Below are 20138 nucleotides of genomic sequence, written 5' to 3' on the forward strand. Positions count from 1 at the left end.
CCTGGAGGGCGGCTGACTAGGCGCGGGCCTGTTTGCCGGCCCCCCTCCCCTGCCTGCCTTGTTTTACATAACAGCCGCCGCGGCTCTTCAGAGAACAAAGCTGGAAGCGGCCCTGGCGCCCCTCCTCGCCACAGATAGAAGCATGGGCACTGGCAAAGTGCTGCTGCTCCGAGCTCAGTTCTCAGCAGGCAGGCGATCCATTTTCCCCAGTGCCAAGCTCCTCTCCCTCTTCAGCTCTCCCTCTTCTGCCACATTACACGTGGTGCCTATGACAAGGACACTGACGCTGTAGGAGGAAGGGTGGGGAGTGAGGAGCCTCTCAGGTTGGGGTGAAGGAGCTATACAGTCCTGTTAGTAAATTCTACAGAGTGCACATCCTATAGACACTGCTTGAAAAGAGAGTGAGATTTTTTTTCCCCCTTTAAGGAAGGCTATGGAAGAAAGAAAAATACTGTAATGTCTCACTATTTAACACCCCAGATTCCAATAGGCTACAATTTCACTCGTGCCCACATGAGATCCTCCTTGAGAAATCTCTCCTTGATCAGCTGGCGCAGAAATTGTTGTCTCAGTGCTGAGGGGAAAATAGCACTTTAGCAAATAACATAGCTTTTTACAATGAAGTACTATCATTATTCTTCCATGTTATTCTTTGCAAATCATGTGAGCAGTTTACTCCACACCAGGGATTGGCTAACTCTGGAGTGTAGTCAGGAACTCAAGCATGGGAAAGGGCAGAGAAAAATCTAATTAAATATTTAACGCATAAAACCATAGTTCAACTTTACAACTCATGGTTTAGTTATTTAAAGGACAGTATTAATGGAAATAATAAAGCGCTCAGTGGGGCACTGAGAGACCCAGCTTCTGGTGCAGGTCCTGCAGGGTAAACGGTGACCTGTGGCAAGCTCCTGTGCTCCTGAGAGTTCTACTTTCTCACCTGTGAAACAAGGAAACTGGCCTGATCTCTAAATTCCCTTTCAGTTCTGATACCTGGTATCAAAATCCAAATTCTAATTCAGCAGTAATAGCACTGAAAGCTCCCTACGTAATGAGTCTGAAGGCAGCTTCAGTGGTGAGCAGAGTATTACACCATTGTTCTTGATGCTGATGAGACGCGGAATACCATCTGTGAAAATCAAGCAAGCGCCAACTCAAAGAAAGGGAGGGAGGGATTTGGAGGGCTTCTGATAATCTCCTATATCAATCCTGCAATAGCAGAAGCCAGATGTGAGGCCGATGCCACATACATTGGTTCACATGATCCTTCTCTGAATGTAGTTGCTCCCAGAAGCCCATTTTCCTAAAAACAACAGCGGCAGCAACAACAACAAACTGTCCACATCCTCATCTTGCCTGTGGACAGAGAATGCTGGACATCCACCTCCTGGTCTAGACTGTCCTTTATAAAATGAAAGCGACACAACACACCATGAGGCAAACAGGCTGATGCTAGAATTCATTCTTTGACATAGAAATTAAAAACCAACAGAGCCTTGAGGTTTGAATCCCAAGCGTAACCAGAAAATGGATATGGTTGCCTGCTTTTCACCAGATCCATTATCTAATTGAATTACTTCTATTGTGTAAAAAAGAAATAAAGGGAACCAGAAAGGAGAAGGGATTTGCCCCAGATCACACAATATCATAGCCAGGCAGGAATCAGAAGCCAGGTCTGCTGACTTGAGGCCAGTCCTTTCTTCATCAACAGAGAAAGTTTTCTTATTCAGAGAAGTTGAGCTTTTTGAGAACCGACTCTTATGTAGTGTGACGTGATTTACAAATACTTTTTTACAATAGTAATGATTTTTGACAGACATCTTAAAAATTACCTTGAATATGACAAAATGCAAAACTTCCTGGGTGAGAGAATTCCAGCCAAGAAAACCAACAAAAAACAACAACAATCAAACAAACAAACAAAAACTTTAAAATTGAGTGCTTGGGCATAGAGCAAAGAGCAAGTGAGGTCAAGTTTTAAAGCCCATAATTTTGCATGGTATCCCCAGGAGTGATTTCACATCTCAGGGAACATTTTGTGATTTGACCTTTTGCAACTATTGCCTGCAGTTGACTAAATTTAAATGTTCTTTTTCCAGCTGTTTTCAAAGCCATTTTGGTGTTCTGATAACATTAGGTTTCTTAAGCTCTATGGAGTCTTTTCTTTAAGAAAATGTCAATGCTAGGGTTAGATTAACCAGGTCTTACTTCATACACAAACTTATGCCAAGCCCATAGAAAGAGTGAAAATAAGAAGAAAAGAGTTTCTATTAATATGCTTATTTCTCCAGAAAAGGTTTCTGGGTTTTGAGTTATAACATTTCCCTTTTTGCCTTCTGATTTTGGAACTGTCTGTGAGATACGTTCATAAATTCAACAGATAGAGTTTAAATACCATCTTCATTCCTAGTAGTATTGGTTGGGGAGATAAGTCTGCTGTCACAGATGGGGTTCTAATTCTTCCTCCTCCAAATCTAATCTTTGGTATTAATAACTCAAAGGAAAAGCATACTTGCTTAGAATAGCTCACTGGCACCTACTGAGTACCTAGAGCGGGGACTGAGTGAGACAAACTTTTAGATTAACTTTAAAAAATTATAACATATTGACCCCCTTCTCTGTGGCCCTGGGATAACAACTATGACAAATTGGTTATAATCTCTAATTCCAAGGAGCATAAAATCTTTCCTCAGCTGGCACTTTTCTGTGGTTGACTGGAGGTAAATGATTGCTATCTTTTGTAGGATTTCTCAGATTTCTATTTCTATTAACCCTGTCAAATTTTCTTATCAAAGTTGTATCAAAACAGATGTAGCTATACTATTATAATGTGCTCCTTAGTGGTATTTCTTTTCTGAGCTGTTGGAAACATTTTCAGTAAGCAAACTTAGAGCCATGAGAGCTAAGAGTGGAATATGAATTCACATTTTAAAGTTTTTCCTAAAAGGGGACTTCTGAGAGAGGTAAGTTAGGAGATCTACTGGTGTCACAGTAATACTCTAAAGAGAGATTAACCACACGTCAAAGGACATTTTGTTGCCTTTGACTACCATGTTCATATGTAATTCTTCTGTGTGTCAGGGTCCAAGTTGAACAAAAAAGAATAAGTAATTTTTGTGACACAATCTTGAGCTATATTTAAATGATGGTATTAATGGCTTTCATGGATACGTTGATGTTCATATAAACAAGAACAAGATTGACTGCTTTACTATTATTCCTGACAGTTGCAGGTAGCCTTTTAACAAAGGCTTAAAAAAAATCACTCAACAGGAAGCTTACCTACTAATGTCATGGAAGCTATTTTGCAAACAACTGATCTTAGGAAGCTACAAATACCACCTCACCTATGCATTGTCTCTGAAAGATTACAAAACACTTTCCCTACCACAGCAAATGTGGTTTTCATAACAGCCTTAGCAATCAGTGTGATATCCCTATTTACTGGAAGAATATAACTTACCCAAGTCTTTGCACTTTGCTAACGTCACAAGTACCTGAATCCTAGGTCTGAATCTTGCATATACTTTCTGCAACCATGAACTACTCTGCACTTATGTAAAAATATGTTTTAGTACCTATTCAGATGTTTGTAGGAGTTAGATTTAATTATGCTGGGAAACAGCATTCCCTTTGGATGGATCAAAGTGGCAAATGCACTCATTTGTAGCTTCAACTTTAGACTGCTGAGCCAGAGTTGCTTTATTTATATAAATCCCAAGGTGAGTTTATTCTTTGCTGCATTGTTGGGATTTGATGATAGGCTCAAAATAATGAATTGTATTACAAAAGGCCACATTGTAATGGCTTTTTCAGAGGGTGAGGAAGAGAAGCTATTACACTAATAAGCTTCTCTAGCAAACGGGTAGAGAACTGAGATAGTAGCTAGTATGTAGTTTCACTGTGTGAATCTGAAGAGAACCACAATCTCTGGAGGCTGTAAATATTGAGCTTCCTTTTGTCTAAAGCCATTCTCTGAAAGAAAAACTCCAGTATGGTTTGTTTAGTCAGACAGGCTGGAATTCCAGACAAATGAGTTTTCAGCCTCCTAAAGGTACTATGTCTATTATATAAGATTCAAGAAAAAATGAAAGGAATTTTTCTCTTCGTGGTTGGGGTTCCCAGTTACCCAAACCAGCTTTCTGTATTAACCACATCCAATAATTATCCATCTTTCCACTGTTCTGCTTTATATTTAATGATCCAGGCTGTTGACCCCAGAAGGAGTACTGGTTTTGGAGGCAGGATTCTTGAGTCTGCCACTAGACAGCTTCATCTCTTAAGATAAAACATACATCTTCTTCGATGAACCTCAATGGCTTAATCTTTAAGAAGATAGAATTGGTTGATATAGGTAAATTCTAGGACCTACTTTTTTTTTTTTTAAATGTTTGAATTGATTTTAGAGAGAGAGGAAGGGAAAGGGGGAGAGAGAGAGAAACATCTAGGTAAAAGAGAAACATTGATCCTGCCTCCTGCACACCCCCTACTGGGGATGGAGCCTGCAACCCAGGCATGTGCCCTGACCAGGAATCGAACTTGTGACCTTTTGGTGCATGGGATGGCATTCAACCAACTGAGCCACACAGGCCAGGGCTAGGACCTTTTATAACTTTTGTTTTCTTTTGAACGTTTAGTAACATTTCTTCTACGCACCAGAATGGTGTTAATTACATAACATAAATTACACTAGTTTGTACTAACTGACTTTAATAGACCTTTTACTATGTCAGAAATTATAGCAGGCACATTATATGTATGAACTCTTTTTACATTCACAATAACCCTGAGTTCTAATAAGGAAGTTGAGACCCGGAGAGTTGAGGAACTTGCCCCGAGTCACACAACCAGTCAGTGAAGGACTAGAATTTCTGAACCTCGTCAGTCTGACCCCACAGTCCTAGCAGTGGACATTATTAATATCCATGATCGTCTCTGAGCTGCTGCACCCATTCCCCAGGTGCTTCAAGGGTTGGCTGCTCATAGCCCGCTACTGACCCCGTTTCTGGAGAGTTGCCTTTGGCCACCACAGAACCATCTCAAGCAGGGGATTAAGGCCACCCACCTCAGCCTCCAGAGTACAAGCGGCTGCTTCTCCTGTCTCCAGGTGGGACCAGCTCTGTGGCGCAGTGTGCTCCCGAACCTCCTGCAAGCTCTCCTCCTTAGGCCGAAGTAAACCACGCTTAGCTTTGATCCACTGACCTTTCCTGCTTCCCTCAGCCCCTTCCCTGACAGATCAGCCCCCTACAAGCCAGCCTTGCAAGAATTCTGGCCTCCAGCTCCGCTTCTAGGGGGCCTAACTGAGGCAGGCCCTGTGTTTCACACCATTCTCTGCTCTCGCCCCACTGGGGATGGATTTAGCCTGGAAAGAATTATAAATCATACTTTTTATTTTTCACTGTATCTCCCCAATTGTTACTTTGTTCTTTTTTTTTTTTTCACATCTGAGCTTAAACAAGCAACAGATGAAATAGAAACGGTGCAGTTCCGAGATGAAAACACACCTACTGGACTTGCCGTGGCAGACGATCGTTCTGCTCCGGCAGCAGAGCCCTTTGTTCTCGTGGCGCACTAATTGGATCTGGCTGAGAAGCTGAGATCACCAATCGATTCTTTAATAAGCATAATGTAGCCACTCGGATGCAGCCGATTTCCCTTCCCTCTTTTCTTCTTGGCAAGCAGTTAAGATTGCTAACAGCTCCCTGTGACTTATATGCACATCTCTGGGGTTCAGCAAAGTATCCAGTAAAATTATTTCCAGAGGCAATACTTTCTAAAGGAAAAGTTTAATAATTTAAAAGCCCATGTTGATCTCTGCCTCGATCTTAAATGCTTTTGGTGTATAGTTCACCCAGGATTTTCTTCATGGCCTTCTTAGCTAAATCACTCATTCAACAAATAATTGTTGAGCTCCTATGTATCAGGCACTGTACTAGATGCTGAGAGTAAAACCAGCGAGAAAGTTAGGTACAGCTACTTTACTCATGCAGCTCATGGACTAATTATAAACTAGAGCGTATTCCAATATTCACACCAGTCATATACTTTCAGTTATAATCGGCTCTCTGATGGTCATATGGTGTTGTGAGAGCTTACTGAGGGCATCTGATCTAATAAGGGCTTCTAATATTGAGATAAATTGACATCTCAGAAGAACAGAGTTCATTGAGATGGTGGTATTAGAGTTTGAGCCAAGGGAACCATCATGTGGAAAGACCCTTGAGATAAGAGGTAGCAGGGGACATTGGGGGAACTGTAAGAACTCCAGATGGAGTGTGAAGAAATGCTATTTAAGATTAGGCTAGAGATGCGGTCAGGGAAAAGACCATCCAGAGAGTTATAGAACAAGTAAAGAATTTCAGTGTGTCCTGGCGTCAACGGGCAATTACGGAAGGGTTTACAAGTGTACGTGTGTGACGTGATCAGGGAGGCAGAGAGTATTCCAGAAACTCAAGGGAACTTTGCACATGAAGACAGAAGAATGAAAGGACCCCTTGGGAGGGCATAAGGTAAATCTAGTTGGGTGGTCATAAAATGGGGATGATCACAAATGATGCGAGACAGCTGGGATGGTGCAGTAGGGGCCGGGGAAAATGGACTGGAATCATACGGTAAGCACTGTAGATTCTATACTGAGGAACTTAAAGGGCAGGAGCAGAAGGGCATTCTAGAAAGATTAATTTAGACCAGCCCTGTCAGATGAAACTGCCCACAATGAAGTAACTTTTCTATAATCTGTACTACCACAATGCAGTATTCACTAGACATGTGTAGCTACTGAGCTCACAAAATGCAGTTTGATTAACTGAGGAAATAAATTTTATTTTATTTTATTTAGTCTTAGCACAGGTCTAGTCACAGTAGAGAGTACGTATGTCTGGTGGTTGGGGGGGAGGCGGTTGGAAGGTCGGAATGAGAAAAAGGAGTGAGGGGATGAGTTAGGGATCTGGAAGAGATATGATTCCAGGACAGATAAAGAAGAAAAATCATAGAAGCATGCAATAAAAATATTTAGTTTACTCTGTCTAGGGCTCCAATAACATGGAGTAATGAGAAAGAAAGACCTAGGTTAAATTCAGGTCACAGGCAGTCTTGCACGCCAGGCTAAGGAGTTTGGACTTTCTCTGCAGAGGGGTAAGGATCTCTTTAGGGTTTGTGAAGACTTGCCTGTGTTTAATGAGAACTTTCAGAAATGCACTTGCCAGAAACTTCCTCCGAGCACAGCACCTCAGATAACTTAGCCTGTGTATGTTTTATTAGAATCTTTGCACCGTTCACTAGTGCTGATATATTGACTTGTCTTTCTTAGCCCGAGGACTCCCTGAGGGCAAAGGGTACAGTTCAGGTATATGTTTTCCTCTCTCTTGACCTCACAGGGCCTAGTTGTTGGAAGAATGCTGAACGCAACTCCCAAAGAGTTCACAGGAGCCTAAGCCACCATGGAGAATGGTGGGCAGCTGGTGAAGCACTTGAGGGTGGCACGCAGAGTACTTAGAAACTGATTAAATAAGAGAGAATTTCCTCCCCACGATGCTCTGGACTCCTTGGGCACACAGTAGACCTTGAGAAAAGCTTGTGCCAATTGAAAGGCAATAGTTTAGAAAACATGTTTTCTTTTGTTTTCTGCAGTGTTTAGTCTAGGTATCTAGGAGCACAAAATGTTTTTTTTAATATATTCCAGATTACCATGTCTGCACATAGTTGGGCCACATCACTGGTAACTGGAAAATAATTATTTCTATGATTTTAGATGTTCAATGGAGGGGCAGACTTCTCTATCATAGAATCTTCAAATTTTTAAGAGGAGATAGCTTCATGCATGAAATACAGCCTAAGCACTCTAATAAATCTGAGTTTTAAAGCTTTTGTGTGGTTTACGTCACACTAAAGAAATAATCACTGGAGTTCATTGTTCACTGATGTTGAAGGTCTCTTCCTAAAACTAGACCTAAGAAGCTTATTAAAAAACCCCAAAAAACAAAGAATGGACATTAATGGGTGTTATTAAAATTCTGTGTCTTCTCTCCTCAGCCATAGCCTGTCTATTATGTTCTAAATTGGGACAAAAGCAGGGAACACACTAATTTATAAAATGCTATGACTTTAAATATTTATATTAAAATAAGTCAATAGAAAGAATGTTCGAAGAGGCTGAAACAACCACCTTTGACTGGGTTAACAATGAACTCTTTGGGTTTGGGGAATGACTGACATAATACCTTCAGGGTATTTGAATTCACAGGCTCCTCTGCCCAAGAATTTTTAAAAATGCAAAACATGACAAGGCCTTAGAGATAAGACAGGGGTCAGGCCATCGCTGTGAAGCTGCTTCCCTTTTAAATGGCCTGTTCCCAAGTCTGGGTCTGTACTCTAGTGGTAGAAAAGCTTTGGATTAGCTGGTAAAGATGAAAGATGCTCAGAAGCCATTTTCTTAAAATAGAAATTGATAGATTAAAAGGCTATGGAAGTTTAGAATCTGACCTAAAGGGAAGAGGAGAATTGAATGGAGATAATTATCTTGTTCATTTAAGAAAAAAATTAAAGTTCACCTTTAAGAGAGTCAGATCATTAATGCCAAAGTGTAGATTCTCTTTCATTTCCATGATAAGAGGTAAAAAGTTACTAAAATTGTCCAGATTTATTTAAAATATTATAATTTGTAAAGTGTCATTTGACACATTTAAAATACACAGAAAAATCTCAAGGGTTTGGAAAATAGGGAGGGAAAGTATCCCCTGAATGTTATTATTTTAAAAGAATACCTCTTTCTTTGTTTTTTCCTAGCTTGCATTTGCCTCTGATATTCAGATCAGAGAAATGGGAAAAAAAATTTTAAAAGGTAGTCATTAGTAGGGATCATCTCAAATTAAATGTCTTTAATCCTCAGTCATAACCTGTGTATATTATATTGTAAATTAAAACAAAAGCAGGGACGAAACTAATTTATAAAATGTTTTGACCGTAAATCGTTTAAGTCCAGATAAATCAATACAGAGAAGCATAATCTCAGGGAACTAATCGAAATCTAGTTAACATCAATAAGAAATTTGTACCTTCTAGGTTTGAGAGATAATCACTAAATAATTGCTACTTATTGATCTCTGAGAGGAAACTGATGTTGCAATGGGAGACAAATCCCCCAGTGTCCAAGTCACTCTCACTGCCTTCACCAGGCCTGACTCAGACAAGTAATAGCCTCTTAATCCATCAAAGGCAGCGTTGGGAGCGGCCCATAACCCCACTTAGGGAGGAAACCCTGCAGGGGAGGGTCTTTACTTCCCTGAGAAGGAGCCAGTGAGGGTTTTCTGTCTCAGCAGCTTGGAAAGATGCAGTTAAGCTTGAGGGTGGGAGGAAGGACTGGACTGAGCAGTAGTAGCTCATCCTGCTAAGCCATCTTCTCTGCAGGAGGCTTCTAAAGCACCTTATTTTCAAATCAGGTCTAAATCAGCCAAGTAAGCAGAGAAACATGGGCATGAAGCCAAATAATTAAAATGAAACACATAATTTGGATTTCATTCTCTATGCGATTGAGGACAAATTATAACTTAGTAAAGAAAAAAGAAGCAATATTTGAAAAACAGTCTCTCGTGTGTTCACCTCCCATTGCAAGAGCAAGTACAGTCTTTAAAACTGATGTTCTCTAGGACTATAAAGAAAATACAAATCTCTGATAACTGGGATACATCTCCACAGTACATTTTCTAAATTCAAAAATCAAAATACCATAAAATTTCACTTGGAACCACACAAAATGAAGGATATGGACTTTTCAAAGCAATGCATGAATTGGTTGTAAAAAATCAGAGACCTCAAATCGTGTCCCGTCCAATTGTTCTCATATAGAGCTACACAGTTACTCCTTGACTCCTTTATGATTCTACTCTGGATTATTTCCATAAGCTCCCTTTTTTAACCCAAATGTTCCAAAAATCAAATACAGCCTCTTGATTTCTTATGGGGTTTTTTTCCTTATGTTTAAATGTATAAGTGTATTCATTTATCTGATCATTTATTCAACAAATGTTGCGAAATGCCTATTTAGAATCAAGCAGGATGCTAATTACCAGTAGTGTAATGATGGACTAAAATAGGCAATTTGTAGACTCAGATAAAGTCCAATGGGGGAGACAGGCACTACAAAAATAACCACACAAATAAAAGAGAAATTACGAATTGAAATAACTGCTGTGGAGGAAAACCATATGACTCAATGAAAACATGAAAAAAAAAAAAATGTTGCCACATAGGAATTTCATTATAAAATGAGTAAACCAGTCATTTCCTAGTGTTAAGCACCAGCATGCTACTCTCTGGTTTGTATGGAGACAGGTCCTGTGAACAAGAGCTAATTGTTACAAATCTTAGGATTCAGTTTAGGCAAGTGAGGCAGAGTGTAAAAACACTGTTCCCTCCCTCCCCACCAAACAAACAAAAAAAGTATATTGTATGTATTGAGGCAGAAAAAGCACCATCAAAAATCACCTGAAAGAAGAAAATATGATCAATATGCTCAAAAATGTTTTCTTCTACCTAGTAGTCTCATTGCTTTTAAAAGGATCAGACTTCAGTTTGGTTTGGGCTTTGCTTTTTGTTTTTGTTTTTATTTTTTCTTTAACCCAAGTGGGTAGAAGATGGTTTTTAACATACCCCTTATAGAACTCTCAGTTTAAATGTGAGAGGGTTGAATACATGCTTATTTTCCGATGCTCTCCGGGTTGTGATAAGGGGTTGCATGGCGCTCTCTTTGCTCTGTTCCAGGAGATTACGTGGTCATGTGTGTCTACTTTGACCTGAGCAGAAGAATGGGCTACTTCACCATCCAGACCTACATCCCCTGTACACTCATTGTTGTTCTATCCTGGGTGTCTTTCTGGATCAATAAGGATGCTGTGCCAGCCAGAACTTCTTTAGGTAAGACATGGTTCTCCGTGTCGTAGTACTTACCCAAGATATGTACCCAGTGCTAGCATATTAAAAAGGAAAAACAGTATTTAAAGTTTCCTAATTCTGTTTTCCTTAACTTAATAGACATTTTTTATAGTAAATTATTTTAATAAATTTAAATTAATTAGAACAAAAAAATCTTAATTTCAATGGATTTTTTTGCTTTGGTCTCTGGGCAGTTCTGTTTGCTGCAGCTGCTCACACAGGCTCCTGAGAGCTGATCGTTGGTCCTTTCCCAATGGTGTGACCAGTGACGTCACACTGGCAGCTTCACGTCAGCCAGGGTGAAAGTATTAACACCGTAGAAATAGGCAAATGCTAAAAATCACGGCATTCATTTTTTTCTAGAGTCATTTGTTACTACATAAATTTCCTAAGAATCAACCTATTGAAAAATGAATTATTAAACTATAATCCCTTCATCAGCTATGAGAAAATTCGAACCACATCTTTTGTTCGGTCTTTTCTGGAGGAGCAGTATCACACAATAGTTAAGAGCTGGGGGTTTGAAGTCCAACAAATCTGAATTGCAACCCACAGTGGCAGTGCGGCCTTGGAAATGCCCTTCAAGCTCTGTAAATCAGTTTCCTCACACGTGAAACACGAGTCATTTCCTTTACCTAAGGTGTGGGGTTTTATCAGTTTAAATAGGTATTCCATGCAAAGAGCACAAACCATACTAAGACCTAGAAATGTTAGCAATTGTGGTCATTTTCTGACAAAATCATCTGTACCAGGCTACTAACCCTGAGGGAAGAGCGATTGCTGGGAAAACTTTTTAAAAGGTATCATTTGCATATCTCCCCTCTTCCAAATCTAATTTAGTCTCCCATCTGTTTCAAAATAGAGCTCTTTTGATTTTTTCTGTTATCTGTGGCACTTTATGTTACAAGCCCTATTCAACAATTATAGTGTCTGATGCTACATGCTGAAACAAACCCAAAATATATTAAGCCTATTACTTTAGGACGATTAATTGTCCCTGTGAGTAGAATGTGTTACATAGCCCGCTAGGTCTCTCTCTCTCGCCAGCATGTAAACATCTTTTTTAGTCCCAGCATAGTGCCTGGCACAGAGCTGGTCGCTCACTGATTATTCAAGTAATACACGTGCACTTGTGAATAAATGGAACAGAGAGATTGATAAATTCCAATCTCTCCATCCCACAAATATTTCAAGGAAAAGATTTCAAATCGATTTCTTCTCCTGCGGTCCAGACTTCTGCTGGTCAAAATCCCTCTTCTGGCCACTCTGGTAGGTCCCTTTAACTACTCGCTAAATGAGTGCTCACTGGCAAAACCCATGGCGGGAGAAGATACGAAGGCGAGGGAACTGAGTAAGGGGTGAGGGAGAGAGCCCCGAGCAGAGCGGAGCATGTCCCGGCTCGTCGATCGCTGACTACAACCCAGGCATGTTCGATACGGTCCCCAGGCCTTCTCTACTCCTCATAACTTTGGCGTGCAGAAGGTGTTATGGTTTAAAAAATCACTACATTTTTTTCAGAGTTAAGGAAGCAGAGGTGCTGCAAGGTTAAATGACATTTAAGAGGCAATAAGCATTTGTGGGCACAGTGAATGATTCCAATCATACTTCCTTTCCCATTACCGAGGTTGCTTATCAGAAGTCACAAAGCAAGTTCAGCCTCAGTAGTGACTGAGTTACCCAACTTGCTGATGTGGTCACATGATCTGTTCTATGGTGTCTCTCCTTCAGGTATCACGACAGTCCTGACAATGACGACCCTCAGCACCATTGCCCGGAAGTCACTCCCCAAGGTCTCCTATGTCACAGCAATGGATCTCTTTGTATCTGTCTGCTTCATATTTGTCTTCTCTGCGCTGGTGGAGTACGGCACCCTGCACTATTTTGTCAGCAATCGGAAACCAAGCAAGGACAAAGATAAAAAGAAGAAAAACCCTGTATGTATCTGTTCCCACTGGGACCACTGAAATATTTTATGCAGAAAGACTGCCTGGTTTTGTTTTGGTTTTGTCTTGTTTAGCCTATCTACAGATTAAGCCTCAACACTTTGGGCTCCAAGATGAAGAGAGAATGTGTGAGTTTGACCTAAGGATGCACTGCAGTCATTAGTTGAGAGAGACCTGATTCTCTGAGACAGACTCTTGCTCTCTTCATTTCATGGGGAGTATAACCACTGCTGAGAAATGCATCTATTTTCTAGCTGCTATTATCCTGGGTTTCATTGATTTTCATCTTTCTGTCCCTCTACTATATTTTTAAATTATTGATGTTTTAAATTAAAATTTTTATCCAAAGCTTTCTACTACAAAGCCATAGATTCTTAAAACTTCAAGGATCACCACACTTTTGCAATTAGTTTAATTAATGTCTGTGTGTATGTGTGTGTGCATGTGTGTGTATTTACACTAGAGGACTTGTGCTGGTTTCATACTCAGTGTATCTTTTTATTTTAAAGGAAATGTCTCATCTATTGTTTGGGCAAGTTACCTAGCCTCCTTTTGTTTTCGTTTTCTTATATATAAAGTGAATATTATAAAAATCACATATGTTATGGGGTTGATATGAGAAATAAACAGAATTAAAAAGCATTACCTAGTACCTTACACATGGAAGTTCTTATCATTACTAGCTGACAATGATGGTTGATGATGATTTATACAGGTACCAACCTAGATTGATTTCAGTGATTTGGAAACAGGGAGTATGACTTCACCTTGCCACCAAATTTTAAATAGAGATGATGAAGCACAAATTTGAATGCCTAAAACCATTGTCTTTTATCATTAATGTTGAAGAGAGCACATAGCTACCCATTTATCCACCTAAACACAACATCTGGCTCATAGGAGGCCCCATGAAAGTTAAAGTTCGTTCCCTTCCAAGACAGGGGCAAAGGAATTCACCCACTTTATAGCCTCCCCTGGTCTTCTGCTCTAAGGGCCACGAGGGCCGTGATAGTGGCGAGCTGTCTGACCATGGACTATGTGGGGCTGAATTACAGTGAGGAAATCTACCGACTCCAGGCTGTATCCTGATGCATCTCCTAGAAGGCCAGTGAAATTTTCTAAATGGTATATGTTTATTTGAATATATAAGAATTTATAACAGGTAAACAAAGAAGAATCGTTTTATATGATTAATAGAAAAATAAATGCTTCTCTCTAATTTCCCAAACACTCACTATGCTTCACGCAGTCCTGCCCTCCCTTCCCTGTCTGTCCCGCCTCACTCGGCCGCCACCTCCTCTGCCCATGTTTCAGTCGCCTTGCGCTGGTTCTGGTCTTCTCCCTCACCTTCCCTTTCCCCCTCATTTCCCCCAAGAGGGCGCTTCTGCTGACACTCGGCAGTGCCACCCTCCAGCAGTGACTAGCGAGGGGCTGGCTTCCAAGCAAGGCTGGAGAGCCCTTGGTTTTTCTTTTCCCCCTCCCCCCTCCTTCCCCTCCCCCCTCCCCCTCTCCCTCTTCTTCCCCCTCCTCTTCCTCTCCCTCCTCCTTCCCCCTCCTCCCCTCCCCCTCCTCCCCCCTTTTCTTTTCTTTTGGGGCGTCCTTTGGGAAGGCCTTTGCCCTCTCTAGCAGCCAGCAGCTAGGTCACTGCAGAGTGCCCCTTGTTCCAGAAACAGAAACACGTGGATTCCTCACTCTAGGGCCATAAAGATGACAAGAAAAGAAGGCAGAAGACCAAGAGGGTTACGGAACAGGACATAAAGTCACCTGAGCATGTCATGCACTTTAGAAAGTCAATCAGCCCGGCCGGTGTGGCTCAGCGGTTGAGCGTCTCCCCGTGAACCAGGCACTCCTGGTTCAGACCCTGGTCGGGGCAGGCGCCCGGGCTGCGGGCTCCATCCCCATGGGGCGTGTGGGAGGCAGCAGATTGATGACTCTCCCATCACTGATGTTTCTCTCTCTCTCCCTCTCCCTTCCTCTCTCTGAAATCAATAAAAACAAATTTCAAAAAAGTTAATTAGATGATTTAGCAGAGCACACACGCAGGAGCCTAAGGTGCGAATGAGAGGCCCAATTTCATTTTCGCACTTAATATGCCCCTGGTTCCTCATGTCAGGATTCACCTCCTAAGACTTTCGTAATGATAATTAGAAAATAAAGTAATAGAAAGGTTCCTCACAAATGAGCAGCAGTGGCTTTTGCCATTAGATGGTTGTGGATTAATTTATGGAGGATTTCTCTAGCCATCACCAAACTCCCTTTTCCAACTTTAGGCGTGTACTTTGTTCCATGTTCAGAACTGTCCTTCTGTGTTTATAATTTTAGTTCATTTCACTTACTCTGTTTTCAAAATGCATTTTTAATTTATCTTATTTTGTCTCTTTTTTCTTTTCTTTTTTTCCCCTTCTTTTAATTAAACAAAATGCAATTCTCTTTTCTGTCTACAAACCCAAAGCTTCTTCGGATGTTTTCCTTCAAGGTATAATGTTTTTGGAATGGAAATTCGCTGCATGCAACTGCTAAATTTAAGTATTAATGCTTACATGGTGTGTGTATTTTTTTATGAGCAGACATTTAAGCATTCTACTAATGAGGACACATTTAAGATGAGAATGTTTTGTAGATTTCTAGCGTTGATTCCACAACCCTACACTAACTCACAGAGGTTTTGACCTACATGAAGCTAAAAAGCCCTCAGCACTATGAGATGTCATTAGTAAAGAGGGCTTCTTTACACACCAAAGCCAAAACTTACCCTCTCTTCTCAGATGAAAATGAAATCCAACTTCACTACCTGCATCTACCACATACCACATAAAACCTACATGCCCTTAAAATTTAATTCTGTAAATCTTAATGCAAAACAGGATTGCTTATCGATAAGTAAGTTTAATAATCTCCATTGATCTAAGCTTTACCTGTCAGTTCTGTAAAAAAAATACTCTCTTTAAAATGTTTTCGTTAAAACACCCATCCCTTCCTACTGGGGTGACCCAGTAGCCTTTTGGCTCTATCATGTAATATTATAAGATTTCTATTCCCAGTTGAATTCTGACAGCTGATTCAGAGACACTGGGATTTATGTTTATGTTATCCTAAAACTAACTCATCCAAATTAATATTAAACAGGCTATTGAGTCTTATAGCAATTTTACAATTCATCTGGAAGCAAAAATTAGATTAGCGTTCAGTTAATCAGTACCAGTTTCTTCTCAAATGCTAATTAATGTTTGACAGGCAGTAACATTTTTTTCTGAATTCTCACTCACAAGCAGGTAAACATTGCTGACATTCTAAAGCTCCTGGATGGTGAATGTTACACAAAGTACCATATTCCTTTAAAACACAAGTCATACTATTGTGGTATAAACCCAGGAAACGTCCATATTTATACATCTTTTAACTTTTTATATTAAAAGCATTTAATACATTTGCTCAGTGTAATGGGGTTTACTATTTGCCTATGGGTAAGCATGACACAAAATTTGATTTCAAAATTGATGCATTTTTATTTCTCTGTTCTACTCACATGCAAAACCATTAAATGCCTTCATGTAACCGACCTCACATCTACTACTTACTAGAACAAGATTCCATGTAGTTGTTTGATTTAAATCTTTAAACTTTGAGTTCTTTTGGTGTTTAATCCTCTCGCTCTAGCTATTAGCTTGATGGTATTATTTTCAGCTGCACTGCTTAAGCTCCAAATTCAAAATCTGCAAATGTGCTATCCTTCTGAGCTCGATTTTACCATTGTAGATCACAGTGTCATAGCAATTCCCCGAGCACTCATTTTCAGATTCATCATTCACATTGGTAACACTGTGCAGAAATAGTCTAAGGCTTATCAAGTATAATACCTCTGATCCCTCTTTGTCCCTACCCTTGTCTCAGGCCCCAACGATTGATATTCGGCCAAGATCAGCCACCATTCAAATGAACAATGCCACGCACCTTCAAGAGCGAGACGAAGAATATGGGTACGAGTGCCTGGACGGCAAGGACTGTGCCAGCTTTTTCTGCTGTTTTGAAGACTGCCGGACAGGAGCTTGGAGACATGGGCGGATACACATCCGAATCGCCAAAATGGACTCGTACGCGCGCATCTTCTTTCCCACGGCCTTCTGCTTGTTCAATCTGGTGTACTGGGTCTCCTACCTTTACCTGTAAAAGGGCACGGGCTTCATCGATATGGGTCTTACTCACTACATCTCATGGAGAGAAGATGGCCTTTCTAAGTCCACTCAAATAACCCTCTGTGTGGTTCACAGTGATCTGAATTTGTTTCTATGTTCTAACCTGGCAAATTGTATTAATGTCCTATTGTTCACACCCAGCTCTCCTTCGGTAAGTGTCATTGAAACTATGATGCTTCTGTGTTGCACACCTGCAGGGCAAAGTGAAATTAGAGCAAGAACACTGAGACCAAACACGATATTTCCTTCCAGCTATAGAACTGAAATAGAAAAAGCAATGATTATTTACAGTGGCGGTGTCCTTAATTCCAAATATGATTAGATGCAAAACATCCCAAACTGTTCCCTACAGTCATTTGGGGTCAAGTTGTGGTAAACTGATTCCAATAGAACATCTCCCTCATTTGAGACAGATCACAACCCATTTTAAATATAAGAATCTAGACAAGAAATCTGTTATACCTCTATCCCAAGATAGACAGAAAATTCCCTCCACATCACATGTACAATGATGTAAATATTTCAATAACATAGAATGCTTCGAGTTTAATGCATGCGTCTCTTTAGCGCCAAAATAAATGGATTGAACTTAACATCATAAAGTATTGTCTTTTAGTCTTTGTGTCTTTGGGCTATAAAAGAATCACGAATGTAATTATAAGGATTTGGGATTGGAACTGAAGGAGAAATATCCACTCATTTTTCCCTCACGCATAAAGATCAAAACAGCTTATGTTTTCCTCGTATGACATATTGAGACACTAAGTAAAACACAGACTGAATATTCGACATTTGCCACCTGTGAATACGCCCAGTTTCATGGAGTATAAAGTGACTGTATATGCTTGCCGTAATTTTTTTTCTTCCTTTTAGGAGTATAGATTTTAACAGAACTCACTCTCCATCTCGAGATCTGCTTCTAGTGATTGTGAGTGCCTCCTGGGCAGTATCTTGGCATTTCCTCTTTGGGTTCTCAGCACCTGGCACAGTGCCTGGCACACAGTTGGTGCTCAGCAAGAATGGTTTGAAGTGAACCGGCCCCGTATGCTTCCGGTGAATGTCTCTGTGCTGCTTGGAAACAGCAACGCAACTCTTCACATTGGCATTGTCAAGAGATATTTGATCTTGTAGAGATACACAGAAGGATCCAAAGAACTTTGGCTATTCATGTTCATTCTCAAAATTTATTTTAGCCAATCACCATGCTCCTTCAAAACAATACTTATGACCTATATTTGTATACAGAAATGAGCCTTCTAGGGAATAAAGTTTGTGTATAAATTCTTCATATTTGGGGATGAGTCAACCTTGACCCATCCACAACTGTGCTTGAGGACACATGACAGGCATAAGCAAGATTCATAGCTGACTAGTGTTTAGAATATAGTATTCTATATTCTGTGAAAAAAATTTAAATGTACTGCAGATTACATTTTAAAAATGAAATAATGAATGAATGACTTACAAGGAGGTTGAACCTATGCTTGTCGCCTCATTCGAGTAGATTATAATCACATGAAGCAGTTGTCCCAGACTTTGTGTAGAGTTCCATCTTCATGTACTCATCCTGAATCTTTATTTTTTCTAAATTAACATCCATTGTCAGTTCTTCTTTACGGCAATCATTGCTCTAGGTCAGAAATCAATCACAGCTAGTAAAACTTTATAGATAACCTAAAAAAGAGTAGAAAAAAAGAGACAGTGACTTTGTTAATAGAAATCCATGTAAAGTCATCATCGAGTCATCTGGATGAATCTTGAAACACATTTAGCTGCCAATTTTACAAACTTTTAATATATCAGTGCTCTAGTATATAACCTCAAACACATGTAAATAGAATAAATTATTTTCTTGTTTAGAATTGTTAGCATATTACATGTTGACTCTTTGGGAGAGTTGTTGGCAAATTTTCAATGGTGAGAAACATGTTATTATTGTCAACTTGAAATGTATTCCATAAATGGGGATACTAAGAAAAGCTAGCTTTGCAATGTGTGCATAGTATTAGCAATATAAATATATATTATATATAATCTAATTCTTCATTATCCGCTGCTCCTTGTCTATGTATTTGAAAACCTTTTGGCAAAGGGGATTGCCTAATATGTGGACTTTTACAATAAAAATGCTGCATTCTAATCCATGGGGCACCCCAGTGGTCTGGCTGGACTTGTTTGTCTTAAGGATTGTGATCTCTCTTCGCTGGCTCATTCCCCAACACCGCCTTCCCTTCTGTGAGCTTTATTTGTGAGCAGCGTGCCCACCATGGTTGGCATCATCATGCTCAGTTCCGAAGAATTATGAGATGCACCTGGGGTGTGCAGTGGAGCTGGAAGGTAGAAGCGTCATGAAGTAATAAAGCTCGAGCCTTCTGTACCTCAACGCTTGTGGTGTGGTCAAGAATGTGGACGCAATGTCACACATAATTGGGGTCCCAACTCTACACTTACCAGTTGTTTGACAACTGTCAATTCAGCCTTAATAAGCCTCCCTTTTGCCAGCTATGATAAGCTAGGTCTGATAACGCCACCTCCTGCAGTGTCACCCAACAAAGGGGCAAAGCCCCCTCCCTCACGTCTAGTGCCTACAGCGCCCTGCTAACCATGCACCCCTGTTGATCAGCACCCCTAAAGGAATCCAGCCTTCATGTGACTCAATGGCACGACGTTCGATTTTTAAAGTTTGGCATTGCAAACTTTCTTTAAAATCTACTTTGAAAATCCTTTTTTTTTTTTAAATTTTATTATTGTTTAAAATATTACAGATGTCCCTTTTTCTCCCCAATGACCCGTTCCACCCCGTTCCTTCCCCCTCCCCGGTCCCTCTCCCCACCATTGTCCGTGTCCTTGGGTTGTGCATATATGCACATAAATTCTTTGGTTACTCTCTCCCCCTCCACCCACCCGCCCTCCTCCCTCCCTCTGACATTCGTCAGTCTCATCTATGCTTCCATGTCATTGAATCTATTCTGTTCATCAGTTTATTAAGTTCCTTATCCAAGTCTCCTGTTGAAAAAAATGTCACACATTAGATTATTTTTAAAGAACCCTTCCTGTATCCCTGAAACTTAAA

At 40.3% G+C, this 20138-nt stretch overlaps 1 protein-coding gene across 6 annotated transcripts in view; it reads left to right on the forward strand.

The window, feature by feature from the left end:
• The window catches only part of GABRG2 (gamma-aminobutyric acid type A receptor subunit gamma2), a 71570-nt gene extending 54473 nt beyond the window's left edge, over positions 1-17097 (forward strand). For 2 of the 6 annotated variants that reach the window (XM_016213990.2, XM_087816101.1), the window contains exons 7-10: positions 10759-10911; positions 12658-12863; positions 15325-15348; positions 16764-17097. In XM_016213990.2, coding sequence (XP_016069476.1) covers positions 10759-10911; positions 12658-12863; positions 15325-15348; positions 16764-17039 — 659 coding nt within the window. In that variant the 3' untranslated portion in view covers positions 17040-17097. Of the gene's footprint in view, positions 1-6810; positions 6850-10758; positions 10912-12657; positions 12864-15324; positions 15349-16763 lie in introns of all 6 variants that reach the window. The other 4 variants (XM_087816099.1, XM_087816100.1, XM_016213991.2 and 1 more) reach the window with 4 other exon arrangements.
• Positions 17098-20138: the final 3041 nt, after the last annotated feature.

This window comes from Miniopterus natalensis, chromosome 4, assembly GCF_054644295.1.
Source record: "Miniopterus natalensis isolate mMinNat1 chromosome 4, mMinNat1.hap1, whole genome shotgun sequence".
Lineage (NCBI taxonomy): Eukaryota > Metazoa > Chordata > Mammalia > Chiroptera > Miniopteridae > Miniopterus > Miniopterus natalensis.